This window comes from Tetrao urogallus (assembly GCF_951394365.1).
Source record: "Tetrao urogallus genome assembly, chromosome: 3".
Taxonomy (NCBI): domain Eukaryota; kingdom Metazoa; phylum Chordata; class Aves; order Galliformes; family Phasianidae; genus Tetrao; species Tetrao urogallus.
The window spans coordinates 21038660-21064743 of NC_136815.1; the positions used below are offsets into that span (position 1 = coordinate 21038660).

A 26084-nucleotide genomic window follows, 5' to 3' on the forward strand; every position below is an offset into this window, starting at 1 on the left:
TGATGAGGAGGGGTTTGGCCTTTTCTCGCAGGCAACGAGCAGGACACGGAGCAATGGCTGCAAGTTGTACCAGAGGTTTAGATTAGACATAAAGAAGAACTTTTTCTCTCAGAGAGTGCTCAGGCACTGGAATGGCTGCCCAGGGAGGTGGTGGAGTCGCCGTCCTTGGCAGTTCCAAGAGGCCTCTGGATGAGGAGCTGTGAGATATGGTTTAGTGCTTGTGGTAGCGGTTGTATTGGGAGGGCGGTTGGACTGGATGATCTTGCAGGTCCTTTCCAACCTTGTGATTCTGTTGTTCTATGATTCATTATGTCCTTCTAAATGTTACAAGATAATAAAGCTTAGTATTTTGTCTTTGCACTGTTGTGCATACACTTGGCCATGTTTAGTCATAATACAGACAGAAAGGACTCCTTCCGTAATTGTGTCACATTGTATAGATGATTGTTACCATGTCTGATGAAGCATGGATGGATCTAGGACATCTGGAGTTGGGACTGATGTGTGTCATGGGTCATTTTAAGACCGAATATGTCTATTTTCCCTTTTATCTCTCTGTGCTTCCCTCTTATTTCTGTTCCTGGTAAGTGTCACTCGTATTCTGCTACTTTTTTATAGGCTGCATTTGCTTCTGTGGGCTTTTCTGGCCACTGTGTATGTTTTGATGTTAGATAGTTTTTAGTTGCATAACAAGTTGCCATCAGCTTTCCTTTATTAATGGACTGGATAGTGTAATGGGCTGAAGAATATGAGAACTCACCTTATTCGCTGGCTCCTTGATCCTTAACTTCTTTGTCAGCCTTTTGATACAAGTATTCTGTTACTGTCTCCTTTTGAGAGCTGGATTTTACCAGGTGACTGTAAAAGCATTTTTCACCCAGAGGTCACCCTGATATCCTTGTGGTTTTACTGCTAATATTTCAAGAACTGAAACTAGGTATTTACTTCCATAAGAGCACATTGTACTGAAGATACTTCTCCTGCAGAGCCTTTTAATCACAATTTCTCATGATACTGCTTTCTAGAAGAAGGCAGGCAGAAAGCTGAATATATAGTGATATAGTAGTGTATATATAGTGGTTTTTTTCAGTGTGCACATTCATGACTAACGGCATGGAAGTCTCTGGAGACTAAGGGTGTTATATTGTTTGTAAAGTAGGGTAGATTTCGCAAAGCTCTGACAGAAAATGTTGCATTCCAGATGTCCTAAACTCTACATAATTGTATTTTTTAATATCTGGAACTTAGATTGCATGTAGTGTGAGTCTTTAGATAATATTTTACTATATTAATGAGAAAATAGTTGGTTCACATACTTTGGGTTGTCTCTTTCTCCAGATACTCTTCTGCCCGTAATTCAATTTATTTCACAGCTGGCTTTAGAGTCCCTTCATGCTTGGTTGCAGACCAGGTGGGCACTTTCACTCCTTCAGGGACAGAGCAATGCCAGGAGAGCCGTCTTGTTTGAGCTGTGCTTGGCTTTGGTTCTTGCAGCATGCATCCTTTGAAGCAGCGTAGTGGTCAGCATGAAAAAGTAGCACAAATAAAGGCTTTGAGCAACCACACAACAGAACCACTGTGAGAAATCTTGAGGAAAAATGGCAGACAGGGATGCATAATGTGCTGTGAAGGCAGTCACCCATCGCTGTGAAGTGTTGAATTAATGCTACCATCATGTTCGTCCTCTGCTTGTGGAGAGAAGGGAAAGCTTATATGAGTCAGTGAAAATCTTCAGGAGTAGTAACGCAGGGACTTGTTCTGAAGTCTGTGCAAGTTTGAGCAGCTCATGTCCCTGCTACATCCTTGTTGACTGTGCCATGAACTGAGTCAGGAAACTGTTTATTAGAAGAACGATTTGGCAGACGGGTCTATTGTGGTCATTTAGAATTGTTTAGTGGAAGGGCTGACAGTGGGCGTCAGTGTGGAGGCTTCGGTGAGATGGGAGACTGGAGCTTGATGCAGCTATTTGAGTCAGAAGCTTGGAAAGCAAATGTTATCCTGGGCTCCATCAGAAGAGGGGTGGCCAGCAGGAACAGGGAGATGATTGTCCCCCTCTACTCTGCCGTTATGAGGCCCCATCTGGAGTACTGTGTCCAGGTGTGGAGCCCCCAGTACAGGAAAGACAGGGAGAGGGTCCAGAGGAGAGCCATGAAGATGATCAGGGGACTGAAGCACTTCTCCTACAAAGACAAGCTGAGGGAGCTGGGCTTGTTCAGACTGGAGAAAAGAAGGCTGTGGGGTGACCTCGTTGCAGCCTTGCAGTACCTGAAGGGAGCCTACAAACGGGAGTGGAATCAACTCTTTGAAAGGGTAGATAGCAGCAGGACAAGGGGAAATGGTTTTAAGTTGAGGAAGGGAAGATTTAGGTTGGATGTGAGGGGGAAATTCTTTACAGAGAGAGTGGTGAGGTGCTGGAACAGGCTGCCCAGAAGGTTGTGGATGCCCCGTCCCTGGAGGTGTTCAAGGCCAGGTTGGATGGGGCCCTGGGCAGCCTGGTCTAGTATTAAACGGGGAGGTTGGTGGCCCTGCATGTGGCGGGGGGTTGGAGATTCATGATCCTTGAGGTCCTTTCCAACCCTGGCCATTCTGTGATTCTGAGTTAGTGCACATATGACTGTGCCTTTTTGTGCTGGGTTTCATACCCAGTCTTTATGGGACTGGGTTGAAGCAGGAATAGGGAAATGGTTCTATTTACTAAAAGATTAAAACTAGTTATGAGTAACTCAGGAGCTGGTTGACAGAGTGATGGTGAGTGGTTTTGGTTCTTGTTTTTGTTTTGGAAGAGAGCTGCAAACATGTACCAACACTTTCAAAACTGAAACTAGAGGAAATTGCTGTGGCTTAATTTAATTTCTGCGTAGGATTGTGAAAAGAGAGGGAAAAGTACAACTGATGTTGCAAGCAAATTAGTATATTCATCTTAGGTTTTATACTTTCTTGCATTTCAAAACATGTGCCAAATTGTTTTGCATGGTTTTTGTATTAAAGCATCAATGTGCTTTAAATGATCAACATTGCAGTTGCATGAGCAGCTGGTTGGTTGTTTTTTTGTTGTTTTATTTCCCGAAGTTGTGTCGTGTGGGGTGAATTGTGTTTGTGTTTTTGTGTTTTTGTCTTTTAATTTAAAATGTTGAGCACATTCTGAGAAGTGTTCTTAGGGGAGCTGGTACCTGCTAAAGATTCACTCTGACTGTTCCTCTGGTAGCTTTTGTTCAGCAGCTTGTGTGGAGCAATTGTCCTTGTATGAAGATGAACAGTTGTGCAGCCGATGGCTTGTTTAGTTGTCTCTGTCATTTCTGAAGCAGATAAATGAAAATGAAAACTTCTCTTCTTTTTTTTGTACTTGTGTACTTGCGTTGTCTTTTCTTTGGTAATGAAGTGCCACTTTGTTTTCAGGTTGATACTTTTTATTTCTGATGATCATGATATATATGATATATCTGATCTGATCATTATTTCTGATGATTTATGAATTATATGTCATCATAATCTAGTAAATAAGAAGAGTATTTTCAACTGTCCAGTCCGTGCCACCTCTATTTATATTAGTAGTTTAACCATTGATTACTATAGTTTTAAATTATTATTATTTTTTAGTTTTAAAACTAAAGTTTGTTTGCTTGGTTCCCTTAAAAGACATGAAGTCAAGCAACAGAGTTCTTCAGAGAAAGCTAAAATATTCAGTACAGCTATAGACAGTCGTGTTCTGAGCTGGTAAATGTTATGTAGGGGAATAAGCTTTTTGGAGACCAAAGGTTAAGTCTGTAAGCACTTTGAAAGTTGTGGCTGATGTGTTGTATGATCTTCACATAGAAATACTTGTGCTCATTAAAATGTGGATCATTTAATGAAGTGTATCACGGGCCAACTACAGCTATGTAGATTCCTCTCAGTTCAGGTATGCAGTTTTACAGTGCCATTGTAACATGCTATATTGCAGTATAACTTTTGTGGATTATCTGTGCGAAGGAAACCTTTGCATAGAGAGTAAAATAATTAACATTCTTAGACATTCTAAAGATTCTGTATTTGCAGCTGAAATGAAGACCCACGTATTCAGTCTGATTATATTTTCCGGTGAGATTGTGATCTAGCAATTGTTGAATAGTACAAATAATTGAAAAAGTACCCAGAAAATCAGGGAGCAAATTCATTTTCTGCATCAGTCAGCAACAAGAAAGAAGAATGATAGTAGAAAAAGCCCAAAGCATCTGGCTGGCATCCATTCCCAATCATTTCTGTAATTGTCTGTGGATCAAAAGAACAGGTGATAGTCGTTACTGGCACCTTCTAGCATCTGAGTGCCCTGACATCTCAGTTGTCCATTTTCAAGGCTGAGTAGGATTTTGACAAGCTTAAAAGGGCACATCTGTATGGGTGTAGTTCTTTGTGTCACTATGAAGCAAAGGCAGAGTGAACCAAATTATTTTCAAAAATTAGTGTTTACTTAAGTCCCATGCAACATGATGGGACTAGTCTTAAAAATAACCCCTTTTTCAAGGACAGACTTTCACCTTTATTCCTTGCTTTTTGTTGTGTGTTTCTTTGTTCCTGTTTGGGTTCATTCTCTAATTTGTACGTTGTCAGCAGTGAGAAGCTGCAAGTGGTGCAGTTAGGAATTGTTGATGGATGAAAGCAGATTCTTGTTAGTGCTAACAGATTTAACAGTCACTTCACATGTGGGAATTTGAGAAACTAAGAATACGTGGCATTCCTTTCCTCCTTTTCCAAATGAAGCACTGTGGTGGTCTGTTGTACAAACTGTATAAGAAAGTTTGGGCAATGAATGCTCTTAGCAGGTCTGACCTTCTGCAGCAGACAAAGGGCTGGGAAGCAGGGAAGGATCCTGCTATGTGCCATCCATGTGGGGGTGAGCACCGTTTTGACTAAGGTAATACATAACTTGGCAAGGAATATTTATGACCTTAGTAATAAATGTTTTGTTATATATTATCTAAACCGTGACTGTTCATATGAAGGATGGCAACATCTAAAGAGTAATAATTTTTGACAGGCAAGAGAATAATCCATAATCTGAACTGCATCATTGGCCCCTTTACTGATTTTGCAGTTTGCTTGCTAGAGTTGGATTTGAGAGGTGTAGGAGTCTGGCTATATGGGTAAAGTCACTAGATAAGAGTTTTGAACTGTAAATGCTATTCAGCATATTCCTGTCTATAAAATACTTAATGTACATTGTCTGCATTGTATATAATAAACCTGAAATGATCATATTTTAAATAGACTATGCATTTAACCTACGTGTATTCCTGAAAGTGTTATTGATTTTGTTTTCTTGTAGCTAACGGAAGATGAAATTGCAACTATTCTCAAATCTACTCTTAAAGGACTTGAATATTTGCACTTTATGAGAAAAATACATAGAGATATAAAGGCTGGAAACATTCTTCTTAACACTGAAGGACATGCAAAATTAGCTGATTTTGGTGTGGCTGGCCAGCTAACAGTAAGTACCTGTGGAAAGGTGATTTGAAAGTGCTTACTACTCCTAACTGTGTTTTACAGTCTCTTCTGCCTTGAATTTTGAGTCCAAGGAGGAATTAACGGTGCTAACAATCTTTATCATGATGAATATTTAATGTACTGCAAGATTATTTAGTTTCTAGTGGTTTATTATTATAACCTACTGCACTTCGAGTGCTTGCGGATCTCACTTTAAACTTCTGTTCAAGGTTTATGATCAAGATTGAGGTGACAACTCTCTGACTTCTAAAACCTGGTGGCCTCAATCTGTTTAGTCTTAATTGGAAGTCATTACAGTTTGACCTTTGGGTGGCTAATTTAATTTCTAAATATAGAATAAATATCAAAGGAATCTGTGAAAATAAACATCTCTATTTTAATTGTATAAATAATATAATTACAGGATACAATGGCAAAACGTAATACTGTTATAGGAACTCCATTTTGGATGGCTCCAGAAGTAATACAAGAGATTGGCTATAACTGTGTGGCAGACATCTGGTCCCTTGGTATCACTTCAATAGAAATGGCTGAAGGAAAGCCTCCCTATGCTGATATTCATCCAATGAGGGTAAGCATGTGTGGGGGCAATTTATTGTTGTTGTATCAGGAAAAAAAGAAAAAGAAAAAAATAATGATACGGGAATCATAAAACTCTGCATTCATGGACAAAATTTAGAAGATTTTCATTTGTTGTCTCGCTTCCTGTTTGCTGCAGTTTGTATTTTAATGTGTATTTGTAAGTTTTTCAAGTGAGAGAGATCGAAAGCAGTAATTGCTTAATTGACTTAAGGCAACGTACAGAGCCTGTTTCGGACTGCAACTGTACTTGCAGAGTTCCCAACCGAGAGGCTGTTCTCCTTTCTTAAGGGAATTTTGATTTGAAAGTTGTCTGGGAAAGAATTTAGGATTGTCCTAAGTGGGCACTGTTAATGCTAGTAACCCTTGGCAGTTTATATTTATACTGGCTCTTACAGTATGTTACTGCATTAATACACCTCTTGCAAAATAAAATGTAAATACAATTAGTCACCGTATGAGAAGTAGCACTTAAAAGGAATTGCTCTGTGAAGTTCATGGGGAAAACTGCCTATGGATGACTGCTGCCAGTGTTAGTCATACTTCTGTTTTCTTTTCTGAAATGAACTGTGGACTCACTACACCGACTGGGCATCAACAGATACTCCATTCCTGGATTGTTTATATCTAAAACTCTTTGGTAGTAAAAAGGCACTATGTGTTTTTAGAAGCAAATTTTTCATCTTTGTGCTTTGCTGCGAAAACAACATACATACCAGATTATTGCATGCAGTTTTACTTTGCTTCTGTTCCATATCAGGATCTCAATCTAAGTAAGCCAGTACTCCTCAGAGAGAAGGTGCTGTTCATATGTGATTACTGAAAGGTAGCACATATGCAAGTTCAAGGGTATTTAATTCTGTTGGATTCTTGGTTTTCGTTTGTGCTTTTTGGAGCCGAGATGTTTCCTGAAGCTTTTTCTGTGTGCAGTTCAATTAAAGCTAGTGAGTGTTCTGCAGCTTGGAGGCATTACATCATTTTGAAAATGAAACTTTGTATTTTTCTAGCTCCACTTTTTTTTTTCTGGGTAATTAGCTATTTTAAAATCAGTGTCTGAACTGAACATACTCAGAAGAAAGCTGAGAAGAACAAGATAAATATCTCTACCGCTTGTTTTTAATGGGTAATTTAATTCAATATGAGGTGACGTGAAAAAAAAAACGTTTTGAAGAACTACTGATGAGAATTCAGTTGTATTTGGTCATGCTGTTTTCTTGCTTGTACTTGATTGAAGTAGTCTTCATTATGTCTGAATTCATTTTAACAAAATAGCCTGTAGTTGCACTGGCTGTTGAAAGGTGAGGACTGCGTTATCGGAAAGGATTTTATAAGCATGACAATAGCTGCTTATAAATCAAAGGTCACTGTTTGAGTTTGAAGGCTTGTGAATCTGTTTAATTCTTGTAATCAAATGAGTGCTATCAAAGGCCAAAGTAATTTAACACGACAATTCTGGATTACATTGAACATATGTTCTTGTTAATAAATTACGTTATGGTTTTAAGGGCTTTGTATGCTGTTAGTACTCTTTTGTGTATTTGATACTTAGAGTTTTTCGTAATTTTTATTAGTGAGTTGTTACAGTGGTTAACAAGAAATACACAGATTTAAGTTGCAATAGCTTTCCCAGCGTCATATGATACAGCTTCACAGGACATTTGGACATATGTAGATGCTTTCCTACTTTGTTTTAGTTATGACACAGAATTGATACAGGCAAGCATGAAAGCTTGGGCAAATTTTCATTGCTTTTTCTAGATGTTGCTGGAGTTCTGTGGTATTTATGTAAGGCACAATTTTGTTGCTTGGGAATGCATGTTGAAATTATCATGTGCACTATTTTGCTGTAGGCTGGCTGGCACTGCCACAAAGGTAATGCGCTGCCAGTAGGCCATTTCCTTGTCAACTGCATTTACAGCTTAATAGAAATATTACATGACTTCTTTAAACAAGTGTTTTGGCAGAGAGGAAATAGCAGATTCCATGCAAACAAGCATAGCTTCCTCTGCTTAACCACACTCTGGCTACTCTGAAAAATTGTGCTGGTTTCAGCTGGGAAAGAATGAGAAGCGGGGGTTGCAAAATGGAATTTGATGTGGGAAAAAAAATCACTTTCTTTCTGTTCAAGTATTTCGCATTAAGCTTAATTGTCTGCATACGTATCATAAGTGTTACTTCACTTGTTTCTGAGGCATCTGAGTTAAGTGTAACCTGAAGTTATTGTACGTGGTTTGCGGCTCAAAGATCAAGGCCATTGGCTAGCCCCGTGCTCTCATACTTCACTCACTTAAGAATTATGCCTTGCATGTTAGATGTCAGAACTCTTTTGTGCTTTTGGTGGTGCTGTAATCATGGTGTGCTTTGCTAAAGGTGAGGAGTGAAACTTCTGTGTTTTCTCTGACAAGTGTCCCACAAAGAGTAATCTCAAGTAGTTTGGAGCAGTTTTAAAGGGAAAAAAGCATACAGGCATGCTCATGGATAGTTACAAGACAAGGAGGAATGGTCTTAAACTGAGACAGGGGAGGTTTAGGTTAGATATTAGGAGAAAGTTTTCCACCCAGAGGGTGGCAACACACTGGAACAGGTTGCCCAAGGAGGTTGTGGATGCCCCATCCCTGGAGGCATTCAAGGCCAGGCTGGATGTGGCTCTGGGCAGCCTGGTCTGGTGGTTGGCGACCCTGCACGTAGCAGGGGGTTGAAACTGGATGATCATTGTGGTCCTTTTCAACCCAGGCCATTCTATGATTCTGTGAAAACATGGTGGTACAGCCATTAGAAGTAGTGAATTTGTTGTTAAGTATAAAAATGACTCAAAGCTAGATAAGTTTACCTGTTCAGCAGAACTAAAAGCTCATTGGCTGATTGCACTAGTCAGCTTAATGAGCACTGTTAATCAGACTAACAGTATGTGCATCTACCTTTGATTGCCCTGCTGGAATGAGCGGTTCTGAAAATTATAGGGGAGTTAATTAAAGAGGGCTTCTGTGTGGTTCTAGAGCAAGACTTGAGCTCCTGCTCTGGACTTTCACTGCTGATCTTCAACAGCTGTGCTCTTGTGTCACAAAAGGACTGAAGTATGTATGCAGATCTGTACAAAGGTACAAAGTTTTTTGTGGCGCTGGTAGTGAGGCACTGGAGCAGGTTGCTCAGAGGGGTGGTGGAATCCCCATCTGTGAAGATATTCTGGGTCAGGCTGGATCTAGCAACCTGATCTAGCTGTAGGTATCCCTGCTTATTGCAGGGTAGTTAGACTAGATGACCTCTAAATGTCCCCTCCAGTGACTTCATGATATCTGTCCCTATTATCTGTTTGTTTCTAGAGGCCTTTTAAAATTTTTATTTATTTTATGTAAGGAAAACGCAGAGATTAACAGTTTTTCTAAAGGAGTTGTCATGCTTTTTGATGGAATTTCGTAAAGGGCTTTTGAAATGTCTTGTGTTTGCCTGTTAAGCTATGGTCCCAAATCTGCCGTATAAGGGAGCTGGTTTTGGTGGAAGATCATCTAAGCTGTGAAGTTTTTAACTTGATCACAGTCTACCCACTGCTGATATTTGTCTGTGTTAACAAATAGATTAACAGCACTTTGCCATTAAACTAATTTTAAACATTAAGAATGGCAGCTTTGAGATCCTTTCTCTAAGACCACCCATATTGTATGTATTTTCTTTATATTCACTTACTCCTATGAGGCTGTGATTTTCATTATCAGTTTAAGGCAATTAAGGCGTGGGCTGCTGCTTATAGGCACAGCCTAGCCCTTACCAGGAGCTCCTGCTGACCTTTCTGTGAGCAAACACTGGCATTTTTGAGGCCTCAACAAGGAGTTTGACAAAGTAAATGATCTAAAACATGAACCTGCTGGAACTGAGCAAGAGGAGATGGAGGAGCACACAGATGGACGGGGGAAGTGTTTGGAGTGGAGCTGGTGCTTTTGGCCACGGCTCTGTGCTGATCCGTGTAGACCAACAATAAAACTGCAGCCTGCATTTTATAAAATTTGCTCTTCTTTGCAAGGTCAACACTTAGTGACAGGATAGAGCATTTCAAATGAATGCTGGTAGCTCACTTTAAAAAAAAAACAACAAAACTCTTTCATGCTTATCAGGCAGCTGCAATAATTCATGTTGCTACGGTATGGAAGAAGAGAAGAAGCTGGTGGTAGATGCATTTTTCAACACTTCACAGTATTGGCCTTTGTTATTTTATGATGAGGTTTGTTGGAAATGGACATGTGGGCATCACATGTTCTACAGTGAATTGGAGGAAGCCAATTTGAACTGCTTCCATTTGCTTTAAGTCCAATCATGATATTTATTTTTCCATGGCACTTACCCAGATTATCCATGCCTCCTGCTTAGCCTGTGTCATTTCCATCCTGGACTAATCTGTTTGTAATAACCTTTTATGCCTGATGTATCTTATAACAATCTACCATTTCCCCGTTTTTTATTCTCAGCATATTGCACTAAAAATGGAAATTGAAGTGAGAATTATTGCTGCATAAAGTTGAAGAACCAAGGAAGTTGTTCTGTTCAAGGAAGTTGTCCTGTTCAGTATTGCTGACTGATTTAGCCAAGTTTTTCATGCATTGAGGGAACAATTTCCTTTCCATCTTCTATGCCAGAAGTTGAGGTTGAGGAAAAAAAGCTCTGTTGGCATTGCCAGGTGTTTTTTCTGTGTAGTCAGTTCTAACAGAAGGAATGCTTACATTTATTTTTTTCTCTGACACATGGAATTGTCTCATTGGTGTCTATTGTTTTATTTCAGAGGTCATCGTTGGCATTACTGCCTTTAATTTAAAGCAGCCTACTTAAAATATATTACACTAGTTTCTTATTTTAGTGCTTTCGTTTATCTTTAGAAGAGAATTTTAGAGAATACTTCCAAAAGTCGTTCCCTTTTAAGAACTTTCTATGAGGTGATTTTTGTTAATTTGTAACTTGAGATCTTCCCTGCTGTTTCTAGATAGAGTAAGCTAATATTTAAAGAGATTTAAAATATGGATTTTTGATTGTATCTTACTGTTTATTACTTTACAGCCTCTTTAGAATCTTGTGGAATAAGGGCAGTGAGCTGTGGTAACACTCACTGGTGGGATTCCTCGGGAAGGTTGTAATTCTTTCCTATTTCTGTTGTGCCTTCTGTGCTGTGCTGGTCTGCCCACAAAGATATGTGCTGCAGTGTGTGATGTCTAACACAGTGCCACGTTGAAATGAAATTCTCTAAGAGCAACTGGTGATACAGTGTATGAACATGTCTATAGAGTGGTGATCAAACTCTGTGACATGATGTGATTTAAGCATGCACCTGGAATTTGAGAAGGGTGCATCCTGCTGGTGTGCGTCTTGCTGCAGGCTTCCCAGCAGCCTGCTAGGGGACCTTCATGTGTCTCTGGGCTTTACGTGGGTTGAAGTGTTTGCTGTAAATTCAAAGGGGTTTTCTTCCTGTTTCTGTATGTTTTTATCATCCATTTTTGTTGCAATAAACTTTTAGGCAGCTGTATGATGAACTCTTTCTGATAACTGATCCATCCAAAAATGAACCAAACAAGTGGTAGTTTATACTGATGTGGTTAACGTGGTGCTGGGACCAGGTTAGGGAAAAAATTCAGTGTCTGGAACAGGTGGGAGAATCATCCCTTTTTGGGGTTACTAATGTTGCAGCTGAGTTTGACTTAAATTAGCTGCAAAGCTGGAGTCTCAACTGTCCATTCAGAAATTTGCTCTGATTAAAATGCCAGAGTTAGTTAGGGAAATGCCTGTATACATAAGTTTGCTGAAGATCATCATCTGTCCTGATGACCTCATGCTCTTGGGAGCTATAGCTGCAGGTGCTGTACTGCCGAGATGCTTTTGGTGGTCTAATGTTTTTTACCTTTTGAAAACAGGAGGGTCTCAGGGGAAGGAGAGATTGCTCCTTCTTCTGCTGATGGACTAGGAAGTAGCAGCAGACCACAAAACTTCTCTTACTTTTGTGTAGCCCATCCTATCTGTTCTTTTTGGATTTTCTAGTTTGTATCAATAATATGAGACAGCATTCTAGACTTCTTAAGGGTGGATGTCCTTGCTGCAAAGCCTCCCTCATTCCCCAGCCTCTGAACATTCTGCTCTTCCATCTTGAAATGTAGTTGCTGTGGTGTGGCTGAACTTCGTGGGGTGAGTTTGCATTGGGCCTTAGTATCAGGCAAAGTTTGTGTAACAGAAAATAATGCTGTTTATGCTTTTTTTTTTCTTCTTTTTTCCTTCCGGTGTCAAAGGAATTGATTCCTGTACAAGTCACCATGAGAAATACAACTCCAGATAGCAATAGGATATGTAGCAGGTTTTTTTGAGTAGTGTTCTGTGGTTCAAGCCTATACTAATACCAACACTGAGCAACGAAGTGCATTTTTGTACTCTGTGACCTCCAAACCTCAAGTTATGACTTAATGTGGCTTTAATTAAAACATGGTTGGTGTTCACTTAGGTGTGTAAGCTGTTCTAGAGAGGATTCAGGTACTTTCCTTCATAGCTCCTCTTCTTTGTGAAAATGCTAGGCATAGATACAGATGTATTACCCTTTGGAAAATAATTTCTTTTGGAGTATCTGTTGCCTTCAGAACTCAGAGAGGAAGCAAATTTTGAAGGGATTTCATTTGCCTGTTTGCTTGTGACCAGTTCTGCTCTGGGCTGCACGTTGAGGTGGTGGAGGAGGAGGCAACTGGGAGCATTGTGATGAGTGAGGAGGTCAGCTCAGGTAATGAGTTGTGGAGTTGTGTTTTTGAGATATGGAAATAGAATTTCCCCCCATTTTACAGCACATATAGCATGGAATTTTAATGAAATTCATAAATACTCAACATTGCTTACTTTTGGCAAAGTACATACAGAGTAAAATAAAAGTATGTGAATTGTTCTCAGACATTGAAAACAAATATAGGTATGTCAGGTTGCAAAGTGTATGAATAAAGTCTGATATTTTACTGATTTTCCTTAAGTTGCTATTGATAATTCATTGCTTAGCTTCACTGGGTTCAGCTACATGTACTGAATCTGCTCGGCAGTGATATGCTAGCATGGCAGCAGCTAGCTTGCAAGACTTGACAACTTGCTGTGCAAAAAGGCATAGCATGCTTAATATCAGCACGTTTCATGTGGAGAGTTCTTGTAATATTTTTGTGAAAGCAAGATAGGAAAAATGTCATTTATCCTCTGGCAAAACTTAGAGATGAGAGAGATTTTTCTCCATGATACTCTAAAGAACTTTTTGAAGAGGTTTTGCCACGTTGCTTTATGCAGAGCCAGTATTCCTGTCTTCCCGCAGAAAAGATTGACAGATAGTTGCAGCTTATGGGACTGAGAGTGCAAACCACATAAAGGAGTGGACACATTTAGTAGTTCAGATCTGTTTCTGTAGGGAATCACGAAAGGGTGCTCAACTGGCGTGCTAATTTAGTTTCCTTCAGCCAAGATACTGCCTCATCAGCACGTGGCTCTTCACAGAAAGGAAAAATGACACAGAGCAGGATGTAAGGAAATGAGGAAAATGTAGGATGGAGATAATGGCAAACAGTATTGGGTTGAGCTCAACTTCAGAAATCCAGAAGCTACTATTGAGGTAAGGCAGGGGAGGCTATGTGGAATCTGGAAGTGCTCACTAATGAGAGGAAATCAGTTCATTATGAAGATTCACACTCATTCTTATTTGCTTTACTAACCAGCACAGAACGACAGAGTATTAGCATTGCTGCACTAATGCTGTGAAAGCATTAAATTGTGAGGTGTGTATGACTAAATCAGTGACAAAGAGCTGTTTCTACATTACAGCTTTTGAAATGTCTGTGAGTGAGTGTATGTAATTGCAGACCACAGTAGGCATTTCTCCTGTTATCTGCTCTTCTATTTTCTTACATCTGTCTAGCTTGTTCTTTCCTTAAGTGAAGAAATGTTTTGAAAGTTCACATAATGAAACTATTGTGCTATAAATAAAGTGCAATTAAAAGTATGTGTGGTTGTAGAATTCAACATAAATATTTCACCATGGTTTGGAAGATGCACCTTCACCCCTTCACATCAATAAAATCATTTGGGCAGAATAAATAATATCTTTATTATTGTTAAAAGTATACATGCTTTTTTTTTTTTAATGGAATCAAGTCTGTTGGTTGCATGTGTGCACAAGAAGAAAAGGAAATGTTAATCTGTCATGTGTAATAAAGTAGCAGAAACAAAGAATATTTGAAATTTGGACTGGAACTGGAGTTTAATTTGAATTAAATGGAAAACATTTATTTCATGCTTCTAAATGAGGATTTAATTAAAATTAAATTGGTTCATCTTTTTAGACTTATCCCTGAATAGGAAATTTGAAACATACTTCAGTTGATGGCTGGTTTTCTCTGACTTTGATTAATCACTTTCAAAGTAAGTGGAGGATCAGTATAGTAATTTCATAATTACACACAAGTGAGTTAATTTGAAACTTTAACTAAAATAACTGTAAGAGAAGTTTGATGTTGGTTGGTTTCATGTAATGCTGTGTATCTTTTGTGTGTTATTGAAATTCTTAGAAGTGCTAATCTGAAAAAATGACCATACTATGGTCCTACTATGTTATTTGCAAGGTACTTTAATAGGGAAATGTTTGGTGTGGGAATATTATTTTTCAAAGACATTGAAAGAGTAAATGGAGGCAGAACGAAGCCATCAAATTGGTTGAAGGATTCTTGATGACTTCAGATAGCATTCGATCCAGCGCTGCTTCAGTAAGAATTGTTGAAGATTGTTTAATAGAACTGTTTTGTGGGTAAAGCCAGGAATACATTCAATGAACCTAGGGCAGCACGGGTTAATGTTACCCTCTATACTGGGCTGGCTGCTTTCACCCTGGAGGAAAGTTAGAAATATACAAACAAAAGCAAAAGAACCTTCAACCTAAAAGTTCATTCAGAAGTTTTAAATCGCACAGATCTGCTCATTTGTGATGTTAGGAAAACTGTAAACATAGATCAAAGTGCAGAGCAAACCTATTTGGCGACTTGAAGATCTCAAGAAAATTTTATTTGAAATAGGCAACCAGTGGTAAATCATCCAAGCGCACTGAAAATAGAATCACAATTTGAATGTTACATGATGCTTTTATATTAATTAACTTTATGGACATTCTTGTTTGAAAAAGCCTTCTCATCATTTATGCATGTAATTGTGTGCTGATTTTATTCAGTTTATTTTTACCTTGCAGTATGGATTTGGAAAAATACTCAGTGAGGTGTTTATGCACAGACTTATGAGAATTCCTTTTACTAAAAATTCTACAACACCCTACAGGACTATTGTAAAATATAGAACAGATTTCAAAACTTTAAGGGAGTAGCTATACATATATTTACTGCAGATGAATCAATTTCTTTTTATTTCCATCATCTTTCAAGTTCCACGATTAACACAAAATATACAAGGTGAACTTTTTATTTGCAGGTCTGGCAGCAAGCTTTATTGACGAAGAGAGAGTTTGTGTATTGCCTTTAACTGAAGTTGGTCTACTTGGATGTTTGGTTGTGACGAGTGTCTTGTTAAGCCTCCAGAGGAACTAAGTAAATAATAAGTTTATTGGCATCTTGAATCAATGCTGCTTTATTGAAATGAATGATATGTTCATTCTTTTTCATAAGCTTTGGCACGTTTTCTGTCTGTGTAGCTAGTAGGCTTGAAGAAAGTTCTTTAAGGAGATTTGTCCAGAATATTGTCAAAGTCTCAATGCATTATTACACATTTAAGAAGCAAAAGTGTGTTTACTTGGGTTTTGGCTGGAGGGACACTTACTTGAGTTTGAATCATGTGGGAGAAACCACAATGAGATTATGAGGAGAATATTAAGCTTTTAATGCTACTCACCGTAAGGTTTTTTTAAGCATTTTAAGTTAAAAAAAAAAAAAAAAAAAATTAGTCTAAAAATGACCTAGATTAAAAGGAGGGTAAAATTTCAAATTGATAAATCTTATTAAAATTGTATGTACCTTGTTTCTGTCTTGGTATTATATTGCCTTAAAGCAGTAAAACTCAGTAACTTTTAAAGAGGATGGTGCATAATAAATGTAAGAAATTTATTTCAAAGGAAAGGTTGCCAATCAGACTAAATTTGTTTCAGTTAAAACTTGATGGTCTAAAGACAACTTATAATCCATTTCTTGCTAAAAGGCATTGTCAAAGTTGTAGTAGTATCAGTTAAAAAGTTTATGGAAACGTTGTTTTAGGGTGGTTTAAAACAGAACTAAATCTTTATTTGTATTGATGGCACCTGTTTTCATTTTGTTTCCGTGACAACAGTGGTGGTATCAAAAATTGCCCATGGACCACCCTGGTTTCAGAGAAGAATGAAACCAGCCTGACATTTTGATTTCAGTCTTTTATTTTACTGTCTAAATAGAGCTCGAGCACGCGGTCAGTAGTCTGTGAACTAACTCTAGGGATTAGGTATGCAGTTTTTTATTTTTGTAGTAAAATTTTTGGTACTATTTGCAGGTTTTTTAATGTTATTTTAAAAATTGACTAAGAGATTACATAGGAAGTACACTGAATAATATCCCAGGGCAGAAACCTCTGTTGTCTACCTGCATAAAGTAGAGTAAAAGTTTGTATCTGTTAGCTAGTGTGGTCCGTTTCCAAAGCTGTATGGATCCGAGTTCTTACTCCAGATGTAAGTTGTCATTACTGACAATTCTGCTAGGAAAGAAAGTAAGCTAACACAAATGTTGCCTCCAGATTCCTGCTTTCTTTTTGCCTCTTTGCCTCGTTCGAGAATTCACATTGATTATGGAGATTGGGGTGTTGGGAATGCCATGGATATCTCAGTGCATTATGGGTTTTATGCATTAGTCCATGTTTTAGAAAGCAAAAATGAATTGTTACGTGCTTACCTAAAGAACTCTACTAACAGAAGCTTTTCTGCAAAGTATTCCTGAACATCATGCTAGCCTGGCGATGATAAAAGCATTCCAGTGGAGCAAATAAGAAATAGCAAGACAACGTCTGATTTGTGAGAATTACAGAAATACAGTTGGGGAGTTTTGAGCATGTTGCATATTTTATTCTCCCCCAGAAATTTAGAATAGTTTGCAAAGTGATCAAAGAGAATACTGTAGTGGGGTTGGATTCTGAAGAGATTCTAGGGAACATGATGGCCCTTGTGACAATTCCCAGTACCTGTGAATTGCTGGAACCATAACTACAGAGCTGTCAATAGAGATGGAAATAAAAAACCACAGAATGACTTGGGTCTGAAGGGACTTTAAAGACAGTTTACTTCCAGCTCTTTGCCCATGGGCAGGGTTGCCACCTGCTACATCAGGTTGCCCAGGCTGTTATTTTTACTTCCTTTTTACTGTTTTTGTTTGTTGTCTTTTTTGTTGTTGATGGTGATAGTTTCTTTTATTTCATGTTCAGTGAACAGTGAACGTTATTGGAGCCCCAAGCAGTAGGAAGCCCAAGATTTCTTGGGAAGTTAATTTGCATGTGTTTTAATCGTCACCTGTTTCAACAGGAATGTTCCTTATGGGATGTAATAATGATGTTCTGTGTCCCAAGGTCATGGTTCATGTCTGCAGCACTCACACTGTCCTTTGAGTAGTTTTTTGAATTTTTTTTTCTGGTCAGTGAGGGTAGGATGTTAGGCTCTATCTTGCTTTTTGTTCATTTTTTTTGTTCAGGGAAACAAATTTGTGTAATTTTTTTATGCTCAAAAGGAGTGAACAGTTTTTTGGGGTGAAAATGAGCATGCAATTTACTGATTTAAAAGAAGAGAAAAAGAAAAAAAGCTTTCATGAATGCTGTTCAACATTCAGGTGTAATGAAATCTTGCAGGAAAGTGAGTACAAATTTTCTTAAGACTTGATCCTTCTTCTATTTGTGTTAATTGTCAGACATCCTTAGAGTTAAGTTAGAATAAAATGGTGGGACTGGAGCAACTGGATGTGATGCCAGCTTCTTAGTGGGAAAACACGTGGAGTACAAAGTAGCTAGGTGGTTCTTGCTCAACTGGAAATACTACAGTGAGCTGCTGGAGCTAGAGAAAGGTCTTTCTGCTGTATGTATCTGTCTCTGGCTGATTTCTAGGACAGACTGAAAGCCAGCAGGCATGGCTGCCTGGCTGGGCATTGAAACATGGCCAGAAGCTCAGCTCCCTGTGCTCTCAGTGCTCAGCAGTGCCTGCCTCTGCTCCAGCTCTGCAGCTGTGCCCTGCCCTGCCAAGTGTAACCAGAATGGCATGGCTGGCCTCTGAGTTTATCTGCATTTACCTCTCTCCATGTAAATATAAAAAATACCTGCTGTTTCAGCTTGTAGCTCATGATTTTTAATACTGGAATTCTTCATACTGCCAGGGCTGGTTTGTTGACTTCATGTCAGTTGAGGGTAGATGAACATCTGGTTCAGCGTGAAATTAGCTTATAAAAAGTTAATTCTACTAAATTTCTGTTTCTAAATACATTACCTGGGTGGGAGAGTGTATTCCGTTGCAGTACTTCTGATCTGGCACTAGGATTCCTGAGGTTGCTTTAACGTTATCTGAAACAAACCTTGCTAAAAATGACATTGATTAACATGTTTTTAATATGGCTAAACGGTGCTAGAGGGACTCATATTGACAACACGTGTCAATTTACCTAGCATGTGCAGCGATAGCAATGATTAGGACAGAAATGGCAGTGAGGGAGGACTGGCCAATGGACCAGGACAAGCATATTTAGTGAATTCAGAAACCTGATTTTACCATGACTTGATTCCACCTTTTCTGCCTACACTGAAACAGCACAGTCACACCCTCTGCTGCTGCGCTTGCCACCCAGGATTCTCTGGAAAACTTTAACAAAATGCAAGCTTGCATTTAACTTAAGACAAAAACTTTCAGAGTTTGACCTGTATAAAGAAAAAATTAAAATACTTACAAGGTTTTTATTGAAAAAAAAAAAAAAAAAAAAAAAAAAAAGCAAAAACAACAACAAAAAAAGACAACTAAAACCATTCAAAATATGGATTGACAATCAGACTCTAAACACCTCCGCTACCCCTGTCTACCAACTTAAAAGTGGTAACGTTTAATTACCTCAGTTTGCTGCCATGGAAGGGAAGAGCCCTAAGATACAGAAGGGATTTTGCACCCAGTCTTTTGTGATCTGTTGTGCTAGTCATACCTGACGAGCTTGCCTGTTATCATCAGTGCACTGATACAATTTTATGATCCAAGAGGTTTTTTTTAGTTCTTTCTTTTTTGGAATGGAGGGACAGTTTTCTGATGGGGGCTCAATTCTTCAATGCAGTTGGAGGTGCACTGGAGAAGTTGGAAGCACGTGATAGGAGGAGCTTCTTACCACTCCATCTTCAGTGGTAAGTTGTAGCAGCACAACTATATCGCTTCAGCTGTGCTGACACAACTGTTTCTTGAATAGCACTGTAAATTGTTTCACTGAGGTTGAAAATGAAAGGGACGAAGAGATTTATAGTAGCATGCATGCACATAAAGTTGTTGGCGGTTGGTTGGTTGTATTCCATGAAACAAGCCTGGCTTTGTCTTGAAATGTTTATAGATTTATAGATTTTTATCTTAAAATTTTGCTAGAGGTACCCAAATAACTCTGTATATTATGCTTGTTGTATCTGAGCTCTCACTGGTGCTGATTCCTGAAAGAAGGGAAAGGCTGCTTCTTCATATTTATGGTATTCAAAGAACTAGGTGGAAAAACCTAAAAAAACAATTGGGAAGAAATGCTTCTTGGCATCAATCATTTTGACTAAAAGTCCCTGGTGTTTGTCCCAGCAAAGAAAATAGGAAGCTAACTGCATTCTTGTAATCTGAATTTAATCCCACCCTTTATTTCTGAATTATGCATAACATTTAAATGACAGCGTATTTTTCACTGTTCACAAAAGCTCTTCTCTCATCAGGTCTCCTTTTGCAGGTTTTCTTGTAGACTTTGAGTTATGCAAAAGAGGTCAAAGCAGGTTGTTGCCCTTTCACACTAGATTTGTGCTGCATTGTCTGTGATCTGAAAACATGCTGCAGTTACAAGCGTCCCATTCACATGAAGACTGCCTGCTTCTGCTTCATGTGCCTCTTGTAAATGCTGTGTATTTTTTGGTAGATGGAGTAACCCTTGTGGTCATTACTTCTGGTTGACAGGTGATTTAAAGAAGCATATTTGGCTTCTGTTAGGCTTGCTTTGTCTTCAGCAAATTATGTTGTACAAAGATCATATCGCTCCTGATATAATATCATTCCTGATGTTATATCTCCGATAAGCCTTATAAATGCATACTTTATTATAGCACATTTTGGATTTTTGGGGCTACTTTTGCTCGTTGACTGTCTTTTTGTAGATTCATTCTTGAGCTTTATTATTTTATCCTTTTATTACGGATAAAACCAGTTGTGTCTAGTGTTCATTTTCACAAGTCGCTAACGAACTGTATGCGTCCTTCAGGTGCTATTGTATGCACCAGAAGCATTTGTTTACTGCTGCTGCTCAATAGTCCAGTTAGTATGTTACTATGATTACTTACCTCAATGCAGACAATAAAAACATGATTGCGTCAGTTTTCTCTCAGACGTCAAGGAAATTTGTTTTCCATGAAGTTAATATTGTTGTTAATGGAGGGTCTACTGTAGTTGCCATAATTGTGTTTGTAACACAGTTAACTCATAACAGTTGTCAGAAGAGGCATAGTGACATGCTGTGGAATTTTTAAGTGGCCATCAAAGATAACTCCAGTGTTAAATATGTATGTTTTCAATTATGTTTTCTAATTTATCAGTGAGTAGGAGGGCTGCATATTTGTGGGTACATCTCAGAATACCTACTTGTATTTTCCCCTCCTCACGGCAGGAGTGCCAATCCCATTCTGTATTTTGGCAAATAAGGATTACAAATGGTTCTAGTTTTTGCTCTCCCAGTTCTGTCTTATTTTACAGTTTATTGGTTCTTGTTAGATTTGTTCGGAATTTGACTTCTATCTGGCTCGCAGGGTTATCCTAGAGCATTTAAAAATATTACCAGAATATTACAGGAATTTTCTTCTTTATTTTTATATGGTCTTACTGTTCCCTCCTCCTCCTCCTCCTTGCCTAATAGCAAATTACAGGAGTCCTTTTGTTTTTAGTTATGTATTTGTGCTTCTGTGTTTATTTTTAAACATTCAGGGATTTTTATATTAAGTTTGTTAGTACTCTGCTTGGCTTTTGACATTGAAATGTTTGCTATTGGTTGCTGTTCAGGATTTATTCACAAATAATGTTCATCTTCTGCAAGAGAAATTTGTTCTACAAAGTGATACATTATGTTTCTTATGCCTTTGCATTTCAGTGGTGATGGTTTAAATTATGACACCCAGTGCTTGGCCTTAGGGCTCGCGATTCTGTAATTTTTTTCAGATGCATCAACTAGGCATTGCCTAATTTGTTATGAAAGTAAAAGAAAAGTTCAATAATTCTGACTAAGTTGTGCTGCTAACGTCTGTTTCCAATAAAATATTGGTAATATGATAAGAATTTGAAAGAATTGTGTGATTACTGGGTTCAAATAACCATTCAAATGATAGTCAACCGAAGATGGCTTTTCCTTCCTTTAGAGAGTCATTTATATGTATGAGGTGTTATTAAGTCCAAATGGCAGAGAAATCCAATGCTGAGTGGCTGTGAAGGCAATATGGTGTTTTTTTCAGATGCCGTTCTTCATGGAAACTCTGGCAAATGTCTAAGATGTTTGATTCTTGTAATCACTTCTTGAGTTCATCATTAAGTATATTTATAATGTAATTACAGAAACAGGTTGAGCATTCATAAATGAAGGTGACTTACTGTTATAAAAATTCTGAAGTGTATGCTTAGCTTCTGACTTGTAATCAATATTTTTAATGCATAAAACACTGGTGCTCAAATGAAGATTCTGTGTCCTTTGGCATGTCCTCTGAAACACTGTTTGAAACCAAAGTAATTCCTGGACTAAAACTTGGCTGGTCCTGCATTAGAATTTGGTAATCATTCTGTGTTGTTAAGGTCAGGCATGATCTGCTTAGAACTTCTGGCTGCTTCCCTGTTCTTACATAGGTTTTTCTCACATTAACCTCCTTTCTTCTCTTGTCCCCTGTTGATTTGGTTTTGCAAAGGGAAGCTTTCTGGCCAGCAGGAGAGAAAAGGTAAAGTCAGAGTACAGGATGCTTTGCAGAGTGTCCTTGTAGATCTGCTGTGCTGTTTCACACACATTTTTAATGTGTTTTAAAATAGTTGTGCAAGTATGTGTGTATTTGAATGCTATTCATTATTCAATCCAATGATCTCCTTTGCTGCAAGAACGTCTGCTTTCAGATTTTGCAGTTGTATGTTTCTGCATTCTTTTGACACTGACACAAACTTCCTAATTAAAAAAAAAAAACAAAACACCAACAGAACAGTAGCTAGAAGGTCAGAATGTGTGCATGAGTAGTTGACATGATGTAAATGATGCACTGTAAGAACTCACTGTTTCTTAACTGCTGTACTTTGCATGTACATACTTAAGGATTATGCTTCAGCTCAGATAAGAATAGTAGGGCAGTGTGTGTAAGTCTTATCTGGAGGCAGACTAGTGAATCTGAAAAACTTATTCTGGTAGATAAGTAGATGGTCAGGAGCCTTAGGATTTTCAGACAGAAATGAAGATTATGTTCTCCATCATTTCTTTCCCATGGTTATAAGCTACTGCCAAACAAGTGGAATTCTGTCTCTGAGTGAAGTGGAAAAATACAGTGAATTTTTATGAAGCTAGTTCTTTCATGTAGATGTTTGTGAGATGTATGTATGTATACACTTCTGCCTATATATATGTACACACATGTATATAAAATATATGTGTTTATATGGATTATATGTGTATATATATACATATTATACACATAGTATTTTTTTATGTTGTATTTATTTATGGTGACAAAGAGGTGCAGATTTTTTTTTAATTTTTTTTTTTCTTTTTTTTAAATCTCTGTGCTTACCAACACTCCAAAAGCATTATTTGTTCAACAGCTTGCATACTGTTTTGTAACTGACCACAAGTGTGCTTTTTGGATAGCTCTTAACAAATGTTTGTACTTAGCTATGATTAACTTAAATCTCCACCTAAACTGAGGCTCTGTAAGTTTTATTGCTGAGAATGGATGCCTCAGGAATGCTAAACTAGTGAGTAGAAAATGTTCGTTGTTTACATGGTAGTTCTGCAATTGTAGCATTAATTGTATGCCACATATTTCCTTTGGAGCAGATTTTACCAGAGCTCCTGGTACATCAGTCTGTTTATCTGTATCACTAAACAAATTCACATGGAAACTTTTTAACTTTGACTTCCACTCATTGGATATTGTCATATGAAAAAAATATGATTACAAGCATCAAACCTCTGTATGGATTTAGTCCTGTTCAGCTGTGCCGGTTACATGCAGGTAAAGCCTGTGCCATTGTTCTGAAAATCAACATTTTAGTTTAATTTGTGCTTGATCTTCAAGTAACTGAAGTATCTGCCTGGCTTTTCTCTTTGCATGGTTACATTTAAATGATGACTGGTGCTTTTGTCAGTCTAACCTGGTGAGGCATTACCTAATGCTCTGGAACAGGCAGGTTCTTTTTAGCTCTTTGCGTATAGAAGACAAGTAGGATAATCTCGTATTTCCCTTTCCTCTTATATGTCAGTTGATTTAGGATTGTCTTCAGGGTTTGCTAATGCTTCAAGTAAAGGCTGGCGTAAGTGAAATTGTTTCTGCATCTTTGTTTTCAGTTAATGCCCTTTATTCTGGTTGGATAACTTGTTTAATCACCTTTATGGCATTCTTAGCTAAGTTTTTGCGTTCCATTCAACTTAAGAAGGCTTGTTCCCTTCTTCAGTGAGCACATCCATTTATGGACAAAGATAACTTGCCAAAACATGTGGTTCACGCAGTGTGGCACAGACAAGCCAAAAGGTTGGACAACCATGACTTAGAACATTGCCGCACACAGCACTGTGTGAGGAGCCAAGGAAAACTGAAGGAAGAATAATTGAGATATCAGCCTCTGTGCTTTCTGGTCTTGCTGTCTGTTCTGGAGAAACTCTTGCTTTAGCATGTGTGCTCACTGTATTTAGCCTGAGTGCCATGTTTTCAGGTAGAGCACCCAGACTCTCACCATCTTAACTTTCAGCCGGTAGTCTTCAGAAGCTTTCCATCTATTGCTAGATTTTGATCCTGTTGTCCTTCTTTCTCTGGCTTGAAATGAATTTTTAAAAGTGCATTTTACAGCTAAATGTATAGGATTGCATTGCAGAGATATCAGCCTGTAAATCTCTAAATATGGTGATAGAAGGAGGACTGTTCCAGAAAAGTTCAAGGACTAAGAAGGGTATAGAGATTTGTTGTACAGTTATGGCACTCCTCATGCAAAGTTGCATGATGCCTCCTGGTATGTATAAATATGCACAGACTGGATTGGTCTGGCCAGGACCCCATCCAATGTGACCTTGAGAGTAGAGGAGGACAGTCCCCTCCACCGCCCTGCTGGCCACCCCTTGTTTGATGCGGAGCAGGATACAGTTGGCTTTCTGGGCTGCAAGTATAGTAGGACTTTATACCTTGGAAATCCATAGAAAATAAGAATTCTCACTTATTCAGGCCTTGTCTAAAGATTTTCAGCACCTGTATTAATTTTCTCTCTATAGTTTCCTGTGAAGTAGTGTTTTAGTTCACTCGTGCTGTATTTGAGTGATAGGAGCCCAATTCAGCTAAGAAGTGTGCTGAAGCATACCTGAGGTATTCCCTTACCTCCTCAGTCTGCTCTTACTCTTTCAGAGCAGAGAGGTGGTCTCTGCCTTAAGTTCTGGATGTATTTGCTGGGGTTATAGATCGATAGTATCTTTCTGAAATGTGATTCATAGGGACAGTATATATGTGGTTCTATGTCAGATGCTTCTAAGGACACTGTAACAGTAATACTTTCAGCACCAAGGGGACCAGATGTTCTTTCGAGTTAAATACTTCTTTCTTCAATTCTAGGGAGCTGAAATAAGAAAAGTTTCTCACTTAATCTTTGTGATGTGGCAGGTGGATAACTTCAGCTTTATAAGCCCTTAGTCGCAGTTAGAGTTGATTAAAAGTACGGTAAACTTTTTTTTTTTTTTTCCTTGTACTGAGAGATTTTCTTCTGTAGCAGCATCAAAGGCTGATGCTGAAAGTTCAGATAGTCAGGGCAGGAAGAACCTCATGCTAAATACGGGTCAGTGGTGTGCCACTGCTGCTAAGAAGGTGAATGATTCTGCTCAGCACTGGAGAGGCCTCACCTGTAGTGCTGAGTACAAGAGATAAAAAGGACGTACAGCAAAAGGCCACAAAGATTGTGAAAGGACTGAAGCATCTGTCTTGTGGGTAGAGATTGTGAGAGCTGAAACTGTTCAGCATGGAGAAGAGTAGGCTTAAGGAGGTTTTGTCCTTAAATATGTAAGGGAAGGGTGCAGAGAGCATGGAAGAGGACAAGAGGCAGTGAGCATAAAATGTAACATAGGAGGTTCCCTCTGAGCATCGGGAAACATTCTGTGGGGGTGCTGGAGCACTGGCATGGGTTGCCCAGAGAGGCAGGTGCATCTCCTCCTTAGAGATTTTCAAAAGCAGTCTGGATTTGGGCCTGGGCACGCTGCTCTGGAGTTGGACCGGTTGACTTCCTGAGGTCCTTTCCAACCTTGACCTGTGGCCTCATTCTGTGTCACCTCAGAAATCCTTTTGAGTTTGTAGCCATTGACTTTCAGCTATAACATTTAATGGGATTCTCATTTCTCTTGATCATTATCTGCAAGAGAAACAGATCAGTTCACTCAGTTTTCTCATTACTGGTGCAGTCTCTTATTGGGATTAATTTATTTTTTTCTTATCTGGAAGGTTAACCAGCTATTTTTTCAGAACTGCATACATCCCATAGCTAACATTATATTTATCAGGCCCAATTTATATTTGTATTTGGTTATAAAGATATTTTGCTTCTATTAATCTCGGAATAATCTGCT

At 38.5% G+C, this 26084-nt stretch overlaps 1 protein-coding gene across 1 annotated transcript in view; it reads left to right on the top strand.

Annotated features, from left to right (window-relative positions):
- STK3 (serine/threonine kinase 3) overlaps positions 1-26084 on the top strand; it is a gene marked incomplete at both ends in the record, with an annotated part of 147876 nt that overhangs the window by 38943 nt on the left and 82849 nt on the right. Inside the window, 2 exon segments of the mRNA XM_079533394.1 lie at positions 5303-5467; positions 5888-6055. Coding sequence (XP_079389520.1) covers positions 5303-5467; positions 5888-6055 — 333 coding nt within the window.